Raw genomic sequence first — 12211 nt, forward strand, 5'->3', positions numbered from 1 at the left:
TCACCTTAACAGCTCTTGTAAAGAAGAACCATATATACTGTGTGATTCAAAATTTTTTGAAAACAAGAGTAGTAAAAAAGAGTCCGTCAAAATACAGTTTAAACAAATTTCAATTTCAACCAGAAGAGGGCAGCATTTCACAGTTATTTCACAGCAACACATTCATTCATAAAATCAGACACTGTGGAACGCGCTGCACAATCGACATGTCTATAAATGTGAGATTTCACTTTGAAAATTGTGGATCCCACATGGCAAAAATGTGAAAAATGTCTTAAAATGAATCCATCTTTAATTCAGCAGCATAAACTCACTGGAAATTGTAAATAATCTGCCCTAGGAGGATTCAGTAAGGGAGAGAAGAAATATATGTTTAAAACAAACAAACAAACAAAACCAACACATTCTTTAAACTAACCATCTTAATTTTGATTTAGCAGTAGATTCCACCTTCCTTAGGAAATGTAAAAATGTACCCAAATTAAAAGTGTAAGTGGGAAGTTTTCTCAACCCAACCAGGAACAACTGGAACCATGTGCTATCATGTCATGGGACACAGATTAAGCTTTACAGTAAAACACTCCAAGTAAGTCTGGTTTGAAATTTGGCAAAATATGTGGAAAAGCCCCTCATGCCTGTTGGGAATAATGGAGGATGTGTGGTGCTGTGGGCCTGTTTGTTCTGCACACTTTGTCAGATTACATAGCATCATGAACTATTTGAAATACCAGGTTTTAGAATAAATTACAGAATGTTTCTCTAAAACCTGGAAATATTTTTTTGTTATTTTTTTTTTTTTAAATCCAGATTGTCAAACCAAATCAGCACAGAAATGATTAATTAGGCATAAAAGTAATCCTCTTCCGTGGCCATCTCAGCCCATAGATCTAAATCATGTAGGAACACCATGGGACGAGCTCTTTCAGGACCAGTAAGGAAGGAAAAACTCTCCAGTTAGGTTTAAAGCTATTGTAAAGCCCCATACCTTTTCTGTTTATGAAGTTTGATTGACCAATGTAAGCAACTCTCGACTGTACTTCATGTTCTGCATTAAAAAATCACAATATCTATGAAAAATAAAACAAAATGCATATATTTTTGCAATGTGTGAGTTACGAGTTTGTGATTTTTATGATTTTATATTATATGTATGCCGTATACATTATTTTTTGTTGTGTTTGCCTTAATGATTGAAAATGGAAATGTACCAATTGCTAAATCTGGTGCAGATGTCGACGCTACCTTTTGTGAGATTAGTGTACATAGTCCTATGTCAATAAAGACTGCAAAAGAGAAGACAATAAAAAGGAATAATCAAAGATCATTCTCTCTGTGTATCTTCTGAACTGTCTAGTAGGGAAAATGTTGGTGTTCAAAGCATTAAAAGTGGTAGAATATCTGGAGAGTCAGTTATTCTAATACAACACGTTATTGCCAAAGAGAAGATATATTCCACCACAAAAATTGATATATATTTTTTGAAAAGTTAGACTTTTCTACAATGTTCAGAGTTCAGCCGTAATGAGAGATGAATGTATTTTACCAAACTTGTCAATAAATGTGACACACACTATGGCAGGCTTATAATTCAGCATGTATGTACAGGGGTGACCATGGAAGCAGCTCCGCACCAGAGCTGTGTCCGACTGCGATCCGTGCGTAAAAGCGCGTCAGCTGCGCTCTGCCCCCCCTCTCTCCCTCTCCTCCCCGTCATGCGCTCTGATTTCCTTTCATCGCGGCCCCAAAACGGTCAGCTTCACTCTGAAGTACGCGTCATATTTACATCTGCGTTTGCCTGCAGTGGAAGGACGTCATTACGCACTCGGATCAGCTGAGCCAGAACAGAGAAGTATAACAGTGAAGTCCTCCTGGCTTTTGGGTTGAAGGAACCGGAGGAAAGGGACAGTCCAAAGTTTTCCTCTGGAGACAAAGACGCTGCTTTTTCCTCAGACGACTACGAGAAGTTAACTCACCGGAAGCATGAAGAAGACCGCCAATCCAGGTACAAATATTATCAGAAACAAATTTCATCTCGGGACTTAGTGATAACATATATGGATGTCATGCAGAAAGTCATTAATTACGTGCCTTCATGTATTTATGTTGATTGTTAATTGGTGTATATTGGTACAGGAATGATTATGTCTCAATTTGTTTTTAATCTTCTGGTAATATAGCAGATCTGATATAAGATTGGATAAAATGCATTGTAAATAATACTCCAATTTAAATGTGTTTTTAATCTAAATTAAATAAGTAAAATCAAGATTAGAACTCATAATGTGCAATCTATGTACAAATTACTGCTGATGCTCTTCTTAACCTTTATTTTTTTCTTCTCTTGAGCTGTTCTGTTTTTTTTGGCTCCAACTTGTCATACTCTTTTAGACATCATCACCTCTGTTGTTTTGGGCTAATTTGTTATACAGATGAGTGTATGTCCCTCAGGAAACCCCTTCTGGGTCTCTTGGCTTCTGCGGTCTTATGTGCCATCCTGAGTGTCATCATCACCATCATCACCATCATCATCATCATCCATCCTTTTCTTCCTGACCTTCTGTTTGAACGCATCGACTCCTCCGGGCTGCGCTCTCTGTCTTGAGTCATGATGCGTGCCTGTGTGTCCGTTTGGCTTCGCTTTTTAAATGTCTGATTTCTCATAATATCAGGTTGCATGGATATTATTTGAGAGGCATTGTAAGAGTTCAGGAGTCGGAAGTGCCTTGGAAAAGCATTCATGAGCCATAAAGATTTCCTCATTTTGACACATTACAACCGGAGGCGTCCATATGTTGTTGCATCATGTGTAGTGTGACAAAAGGATTCATGGTTTTCATTTTTCCGAGAAAAATGCTGCTCCAATTTTCACCCAAAAAAAAGTCATAATGTGAGAAAAATGACCAAGCCTTTATTGTTTCTTATTCAATTTATTTAACAAACAAATCAATCTAAAATAAATGCTAACTTAGACTATCGTCCCACCGTCCTTTACTTTTGAGTTGGTCTCATTCTTATGGCTTTGGAAATAAAACTCTGTTCTTCATGACGTAATTTCACCAGGCAGACAGGATTCAGCCACAGAGAGGAAATATAAGGAAACTGAATCTAATTCAGCTTTTTAAGTATTATAACAGTGCTGGATCTCTTCAGCAGACCAGGAATCAGACAGAATAAATAAATCAAATGAAATAAATGTGTTTGTTTGGAAAGCACAAAAATATTCACGTGATGTGAGAATAAATCCTTGCAGGCTCAACAGACCTTTTCACCCAGCAGCTCTATTTCTGGTTCTGGGGACATGCAAACACATAAATGTGGGTCACACAGACAAAATGTTGCACTTAGGCTTTCTAATTCTACACACTAATCCTAGCAATAAGCTAAAATAGGCTTCAGCATGTAGTCAAGATTATCCCCCCCAAAAAGTGTCTTCTCATGACAAACTTTGGATTTTACAGCAGGAGTTCCAACCCTCGACAGGCCATTTGAAAACACAAAAATCTATGTTTTTGGTATATTCGTAAACATTAAGAAGATAAAATCCCACAACTTGTTTGTTTGTTGAATGCTGCTCTGGATAAAAAGACACATTTCCAGTATTAAAACCCTTCCACCGCTAATAACAAAGCAACAAAAGACTAATTTTAATTTCCAAATGAGGTAAGTTCAAACCAACAGAAAGGGTGTCCATTGTCCTAAAGCAATGCAGTTCTGGTGAGTAAATGAACCTGATGATGATGCAATTTCATATTTCTCAAATCATTTCCCTAATGTTAGAGCTTGGATATTTTCCCATTTTTGGGAAAATAAGTTTGGTAGTAAAGGTGGCATGCTGGTCAATAACTTGCAGTTTCTGTCTCCGGGGTGTTTCACTGCCATGACACAGCATCACCATACAAACACTCTCACAGAGTCTGACTCTGAGATTTATTTTTTTCTCACTCTTGAGTTGTTAGCTATGCGGGTGGTCTGACTGCCACGTCACATCTGATGCATGGATGAGAGCAGGTTTCTGTCTTGATGTTTGGCATGAGTTTCCCCCAGAAAACTGCCCACATCTACAAACGTTTCCAGCAGGATGGGAATCTTGTCTCACTGGATAAAGCAAGCGTTTGAACTGAGAGGCCGCTTTGCTTTTTGATCTATCCTTTGTGGAGGAGAAAGCATAAGACCTGGCAACCACAGGCTGCATTTCAGAAACATTGTCCATGCAGCATTATGACCTCAAGGTGTCACGTTATAGGTCAAGCAGGTGAATTTCATGGCTGAACTGAGAAAGAACTCAATTTGAAGTTATTGCTTTTTTTTAATGATTGAACTGGCTTACCCCGAGAAAAAGATTTGATCAGTGTGGAGTTTACAGATGTAAAAAGTTGGATTGAATTTGAAATAAAAGCAACGGTAAATCAGTTCTGAATTTGAAAAAAAGAAAAACAAACAAACAAAAGCAAAACAATCAACGTTCATTTATTCACCAAACGGTAAAAGTTTGGGTAACTCGCCCAAAACTGGCAATGAGACAACACGTTGTTTCAGTGGCATCCTGAAAATACGGGTTAATCTCTGATTGAAATGTCATAAATCTGACCAAAAACTACCAGGACCATCTCAAAGTGGAGGAAGTCTCATTTTTACCTTTTACCTCTAATAATTATTTGCTGTTTTTATGCAGCAAAGTCCACAGGGACCCGGAGCCTGTTGGACTTAATGAACTGGATGCGCCCATGTTCTCGTGCAGCTTCATGTGTGACCCTTGAGTAAAGAGCATGAGCAGGCAGACCCAGGGGAGTAAATGCACTCTTACTTTCCTGCCTTTATTCCCTTTTTTCTTCCTACGCATGAAAGATTTCAGTGAGCTGTGCTGTATATTTTCTTGGATGGATTTTCTTCTTTTTTTTTTCTGAAGCAGGCTTGTCCTCAGCTGGAACAGGGTTCTCTGGTGCTGCTTGTTCTTATTAGTCTGAGCTTAAATTTATTTTTTCTCAATTTAGCATTGCTTTTTTTTTAAGATCCTATAATTCCTTATTTTAGTTTGGACTAAACATTTTAGAGTGGTGAAAGAATAACAGCCACGACTGAGCCTGCTTATATACAGTGTCTTGCAAAAGTGTTCAGTGTTCAGCCCAGCCTCACAGTAGCTGCATTTGCATTACAAATGTGTGCAAAACTTTGTCAATATTCTGCTAATGTCGAAAAAACACAATTTCATAATTGTGGTGCTAATTAAGAAACAATTAAAATCATACGATTTCACACGATGTCATCGAGAAATATGCCACACAGTGGTCCTTCACCTACTTCCTGTTGTCTCCCTCTTCGTGGTTTGCGCCAGTGGCAACATTCGGTTGTTGTTGATTGTGAGACTCGGGATATGAAAGAAATTTTTTTTTCATTGCAGTTTTGCAAAACAAACCAGCAGAAAACCTCATATTTTAAATCTGATGTCGCTCTATTTGCACAGCGACATGAAATATTGTTAATAGCATTCTGTTTGAAAGGTCTGTTTCTGAGTCATTTGGCATTAAGTGCTACGATGACCAATATACTCCAACTTACTTTGAAGAACGTCTTGGGACAGTATCAAAAACTTTGTATAAATGCATCAAACCTTGTAACCGCAGTCTGAGGCTCATCATTCATCCTCCCACTAAACCTCACCATCGCGTCCTCAAGAGAACGAGCAGATGAGGGGAGTCAATACTGCTCTTTATTTCTGCTTAACAATGCCTCTTCAGTGATAGCTAAGCTGGATTCCCTTATGTCTGAGTCACACTCTGGCCCGGCCTGCCAGTGCATTCTCTACAACCCCCTGTGATAATGAAACTGTCGTTCATTGACTATTTTTTTTTTTTTTATCACCTTAGTGCCGAGTGGCCCGGCTCGCTGCATAATATGACCCTTATCTCCCCAAAGACTCCGTGCTTAAGTATGAAACCACTTTTTTTATTCTTTGTTGGTTAGAAGAAAAGCTGGCTGTTGGCCCCGCGGAGCTGCATTAGAACCCAACTACTTAGCTAAAGTTTTTCTCTCAGTTGACTTTCTGCTCTGAGATAAGCTAATAGCCTAATGCGCTCCCTCCCATCACTGGGTGAAACGACATATGGTTTCTGTTCTGTCTCTCGGGGTTGTGTCTCCCGGTTATCTGTCCTCACAGCTGTGATTGCGTTCTGAGTAAGCGTGGCTCAGGGCTCTGAAACGCTGACCCATACCTCTGCAAAGCACGCTCCAACAAAGGAGACCTCTCTCCCCGCTGATGAGCTGTCTCATATACCCCCCCTGCATTTGTGTGTGCACATCCACGCATGTGAGCATGACATCATCCTGCCACTGTGTAAGAGTTCGGTTATAAATAGAGGCGGCCGTTGATGACGTTTTAAGCTCAACAAAGCCCCCTGTGAACAACAGGGGCGAACACGAGCCATGCCACTGCTGCTTATCGTGATGAGCAGCAAGTCGGCTGTGAATGATTTGGCCTCATGTTCGTTTAGGAAACACCTGATGTTGGAGCAGATGCCATCGGAAACGCATAAGGTCACTGTAATTAGAGCGTCACTGCGATAACAAGCTTGATATCAAATGTAGGACAAGCAGTAGCGTTTGTGTTCTTATCTTATTTGGTGCTGCTGCAAATGAAACCTTTAAGGTGTTTGATACATTTGTATCAAGAAAATCGGAGCTGGTTCAGGTGGGCCACCACGGATGGGATTAGTTTGTCCAAAATGTTCGCCCGATGTGCTCCTGAAATGGTTGTTGAACCATTTTATGTCTGTGGCAAGCAGCTTCATCCTTCTGAAAGAGGCCTCAGGCATCAGTGTATATCATTTTTATGAAAGGGTTCAACACTTTCACACAGCAGAAGAATACAACCCATATCTGACTTTTAAATGGCAGCCTGAATGGCCCATTTGCGATGGTTTCACCCCAGAAAATACACAAAACCCACCAGCGATGTATTTTGTTTTCGAAGTATCTGCAGTCTGAACAGTCGTGTCGCACTTTATCCGACTTTTAAGTCATCGAAGTGACACATGCATCAAGACTTTGCGACCAGAAGAACCAGATACTGTAAATTTGGATGTTAACGATGATGCTGAAAATTATAATTCTGAAAAAATTCGGAGAAAAATCGTAGTCTCTCCTCCTGCATGAGCGTGTAGCAACAGCGGACAGTCGCTTGCATTGCGTCGTTCACTTTGCAGCAATCCCTCACAATGAGCGTGCACGTAGTGGGATGTCACACTTTTTGCGAGAGAAATTAAAAACACAACTAAGATTTATATATTAAGCTCAAACGGATGAAATGTAGACAAAAGAGAGACGCAATAAATTTTCCTGTGGTTTGGCATCACTGTCCTGGAAATTACAGCTTTGGCCTCAGTGGTGAGAGCTTTTTCTGAGTGCTTATTAGGTCCCCTGTCTTTCAGTTCCACTGGAATAGAGAGATCTCGCTAGTAATGCGAGACGGAACAGTTTATTTAAAAACAAGTAATGTTTTACTGCTGCACAAAACAAGACTGGAGCCGATCCGCACAGAGTGCTTTGTCACTGAACTGTGAGGAGACTGAAGAGTTCTTTTGTGGGACGTGCCATTGGAGTAACAGTGGGTACTTGCGAGACCACTAAGAAATGAGATTAAATTTGTTTTTGCAATAAAAAGTAACTTTGTAGATGAGAAGAATACATGCAGTCACGGATAAATGAGGTGGAGTGGGAAGAAGAGAGAGCGGTGGAGACCAGAGCGTGAAAGGAGCCGACTCTGCTTCATTGTGGCAACTCTTGTTGGTCAAAAGTTCAAACTCGTTTCAAGATTTTACAACAGGTGGGGCTGCTTGTGTTGTAGAAATCTAGCTCTATAATTCACATTTAGCTTTGGTAGAAGAAGTCAATATTTAAATGCTCATCTAGTAATATTATCATTCATTTTTACACTGTACCGGCTTTTTCTCTTTCAGTGTAAACACTCCTCGAGTCGCCATTGTCAGTAAGTAATCACACCATTATGCTTTGTAATCCTTCCCCCTCAATTAGATGGGCAGGATTTTGGTTTTAGTTTGGGTTGGCTTTGGCTTTAGCCCAGAAGGAAGGGAAATAACTCTAAACCTCCGCATGGCCCGTCCTTGGTAAGACGCTGGATCCACTTCGCCCTCGGTCCTCACAATGATGTGTTAATGTGTTAATGGGGGATTGAATAGCTTAGATTTGCTGAAGTGAGGTTCTGTGAAATTACTTCCAGCAAATAGTTCCCTTACCTGTTGTAAAACGATATAATGTAGTGGTGAGGAAACGTAGAGAAACTTTAAGAGCAGTGAAAACCTAACAGGCAGTTTTAGATATTTTAAACAACTTTACCTGAAAATGTTAACGTCCACGTAATGCAGCGCGGTGCAGACGTTTGCGATAGACCACTGTTTGTCACAGTCTTCAGTTTTCCTTCAGGCGGATGGAAAAAGTTAAAGGGTAATGCTGCCCAGGGTGAGAGTCAATGATTATGAGTTTGCCATAATGCTTCGTGGCCCTGCAGCTGGAAGTGCTGAGAAGCAGTGGAAGAGCGGAGCCAGTAATCCACTCTGCTGTTCGCTCTACCCGCTGCAGCTTGGCACGGTTCTTTGAGGTGGAGGATTCAAACCAGACAGTTATTGATGATGTGAGGCAGTACTGGATGATTGCCGTTTAGAGCTGAAACATCAAGAACTGTGGCAGGTTGAATTTCAGGTTGAACTGCTGCAGAAAAAAAATACAAAATACTTTGACTTTTTAGCAAAATACAGTGGAAGTTGAAGTATAAAATTTCATAAAATAGACACATGGAAGGAGAAGTAACTTGAACCTGCAGGTGACCTAAAGGACTTTTGTAAATCCTAAAGTACACGAACCTCCATTTCAGAACTGATTTAGTGATACTAGCAAATAAAACTGCAGTATTCTCATGTACAATTTTAAAAACTCTTTAATAAGGTAATGAAACAGCCTTTTAACGTAAAATAAATAAATAACATTCTCCCATGAACACACAGGGAGAATGATTACAGTTTTTAATGCTAACTGTGCCAATTGCTAATATAAGACAGTGAAGACAGATTATAATGTGAACTTCTCGAAGGTTTTGTCCTTGCTTTAAATTACCTTTTCACAGCAATGTTGCTAATATATGTATTGATCACTGCTCTTAACATTTGCCGGTTGTAGTTCTTAAAAAGAAATTGTAATTGGCTAAATTATTGATGATCAAAATCAATAATTGGAGATCCGAAACTGGACACAAATCTCTTGTCGGTGCATAATTTGTAGAGATCGTTAGGCGTATTACACAAACCTGATTATTGTTACATCAACACATCTTGCATGTCTTTGTGTAGACGATCTTAGAGGCCATTCCCGTTACTGCTCTCAGGGCTGCTAAAATGATTCTGAACAGTAACTCTGCATGATGAATTTCTTATGCAATATCCACAGAATCCACTTATTTATCAGCTGCAACAAGAAACCTCTTATTTCCTGAAAGACATCTAAAACCTTTTTAGGATATCCCATCTTATTGAGGCTGCTGCCAGTCCTCTTTCACGTCTAATGGTTACCTTATGCTGAGAAGGAAATAGCCAGCAGTGTTACCACAGTGAGGCAGGAAAAGACAGACACACAGACTGCACTACCAGCACTTTTACTGCCTCTGACAGCCTAAATGACCCGAGAATGGGATTTAAATAAGAGAGGAGCCTGTGTGAGTTATTGCTTGAATGAATGAGGTTTTTTGTAAGCTGGAAAAGCACGTTGTTTCCTGCGCGCAGGCACTGTGTAAGCACTGTGTCACGTGCTGCCAGTCCTACGAATCCCCACGATTTGTTTTTCCAATTGTGGACAGATTTTGTTTGAACACGCATCGATCACTTTGTAATAACTTCTGTCTGAAGTTTTGACTTAAACTATTATCGTCATTGAGACATCTATTATAGAATTTATGATCATTTTGCGTGCCTCTATAAAGGTCATTCTTTAATTGTAGGTTTGCTATTTATTTTGTGGTCTGCTTTGAACTTATTCAAAGGTACTTATTCATAGCATTCATAGGCTAGCATAGCAAGCCTCAGCCCAGCTAGTTCACTTTGCACCTTGTTACTTTTTCCTAAATAAATCCTTTATTCTCTAACAAATCCTCTTCTAAATCCACCACCAACACTGCGTCTCGTATAAAGTTATCTATTATTCTGCTACGCTGAGAGAACGTTATTGGTGAGGGATCCGTTAGCTCAGCAACATCTGTCACAGCTAACCGTAACCACCGACGCTAACAGAAGTCGGTAGTGAAGACGAGAACAGGTGGTGTCACGCTGACAGGTTATTTTATGTCAGCGAAGAAAATAGCCCAGAGACGGTGGCTAGAAAACAGGCTTGCGCTGACTTTCTTTGTTTTGCAAGATCCATCTTGCAGGCAGGACCAAAGTGTAACACTCGCTATGTGTTTACAGTTAATAAATTTGTAATAAGACCAGAGCTAGGTTCAGCTACTGGAGTAGTGAGAAGTGTAGTTTGAATTAAAGACCACAGACCAAAGAAAATTAAGTTAAAACAGTCGGCTTATTATTAGTTTAAAGAACAATAAAAGAAGAAACAACAACAATGTTACACAATTAACACACAATGACACAAAAACAAACAAAAGAAACAAAATACACTTTCAACTCACCAAGTCCAGTTCCACAACACAAAAAAAAATGATCCCGAACGCAGTCAGGGTGAGAGAAAAAATATGGGAAAAGCTCCTTCTCCAGAAATAAAAAGAACAAACTCGTCTTAGATAGCAAATCAGCTACGAGTGGTCAATTTCTCTTATCTGTCTTTTCTTTTCAGCACAATCCCGTTTGCTTATGCGCTCTCTGCTTGCTTTACGCTCTCTGCTTGCTTTCTCACGTCAAGAAGTAGCAACCCGATTGGCTGAAGCTAGTCACGTGGGTTACACATAAGTGTGACCCTTCAGAATAAGAGAATAACAATTTTAAGATCGATTAATTCCCTATTTATTTTCCTATTTATTTATTTCCTATTTATCTAATTTACTATTGTTTTTATGAAGAGGCTATTTTAACCTGGGTTACAAAAGCACAAGGAGCTGGTGTCTAACTATGTGACTGACCCAACTCAACGTCAATTAGGCCGCTGATCTACTGCTTTCATTGGTCAGCCAGACCAATACGTACAAAGAAATAAAATGTTGGGACTGTCGGCCCAAATAGCATGTCTGCCCATCAGGAAAAATGTCTAGTATGCCAGATGGCCAGTTTGTCTCAATTATTTGTGACCCAAATTGAATCTCGTAGAATATTTAGGTCTCCTTTTGTAAAGACTGTAGACCCAGTTCGGTTTTTTATAGTCAAAAAGACTGGTTTGAATGGTTTACCATGACCTATTCCACATAAAGCATAGTTTGTGACCTACAAATTGCAAAGTTGCAATTTGGAGGCCATTGTGGTTTCACTACTCTTGTTTAAGAACTTCTCCATATTGTCCTTTATTTTTGTTAATTGCAACAAAGGGAGAAGACAGAATTATTCCACTTTTACCACATAACGCCGTCTGACAATAGTGTAGCATGTCCGTTTTAGAGGTTGATAGGTTGTAACTACTAAGGAAAACAAATAAAACAAGGTGAACACACGTTTAAGACGTTAATTTGCTGTGTCACTGTCTGTTCTCTTGTTCCCATAGTTCCTTGAACACCTTGGGCTGAAAGTTCAAAGCTCTATAAACAGCCTACCAGGTCAAATAAGTATTACAAAAAAAAGTCTTTCCACTGATAAAATCTTAAGAGCTGATATCTGTAATCTTGGATAAACAGTGTGGCTTAACACCTGCCCGTGGCTCTTGATAGTGTGAGTTGGATTGGTTTTGTTTTTTATTGTACTTATTCCAGTCTTTGTTTTATTGTTTTATTCCTGATTTTTATTGTTTTTCCTTTCTATTTTATTTTTGTCTGTTGGCACTGATTTAGTGCTTTGCTGCGCTTTGGTTAAACTAATTGAGTTTTTAAAATGTGCTTTACAATGGAGCTGTACAGCTTTGCAGTTTTTAACTTTGTAGAGCTCAAATAGCCACTTGGCGATAATTTGATTCACAGACACCTTGTGTGAAAGATCTCTAACTAACTGATTTCTATGAAGCTCAAAGCAAAAGGGCTTTCAGTCATTCATCTTCCATTTGTAACAGCAGGTAATAGCAC

At 39.4% G+C, this 12211-nt stretch overlaps 1 protein-coding gene across 1 annotated transcript in view; it reads left to right on the forward strand.

Moving 5' to 3' along the window:
- The first annotated feature begins 1796 nt into the window (after positions 1-1796).
- The window catches only part of LOC106965126 (septin-9-like), an 84385-nt gene continuing 73970 nt past the window's right edge, over positions 1797-12211 (forward strand). Inside the window, exon 1 of the mRNA XM_015061039.1 lies at positions 1797-2002. Within this exon, the coding sequence (XP_014916525.1) occupies positions 1981-2002 (22 nt within the window). The 5' untranslated portion in view covers positions 1797-1980. The remainder of the gene's footprint in view (positions 2003-12211) is intronic.

Source organism: Poecilia latipinna, unplaced genomic scaffold, assembly GCF_001443285.1.
Source record: "Poecilia latipinna isolate Pla-1442-1.1 unplaced genomic scaffold, P_latipinna-1.0 Scaffold1770, whole genome shotgun sequence".
NCBI lineage: Eukaryota > Metazoa > Chordata > Actinopteri > Cyprinodontiformes > Poeciliidae > Poecilia > Poecilia latipinna.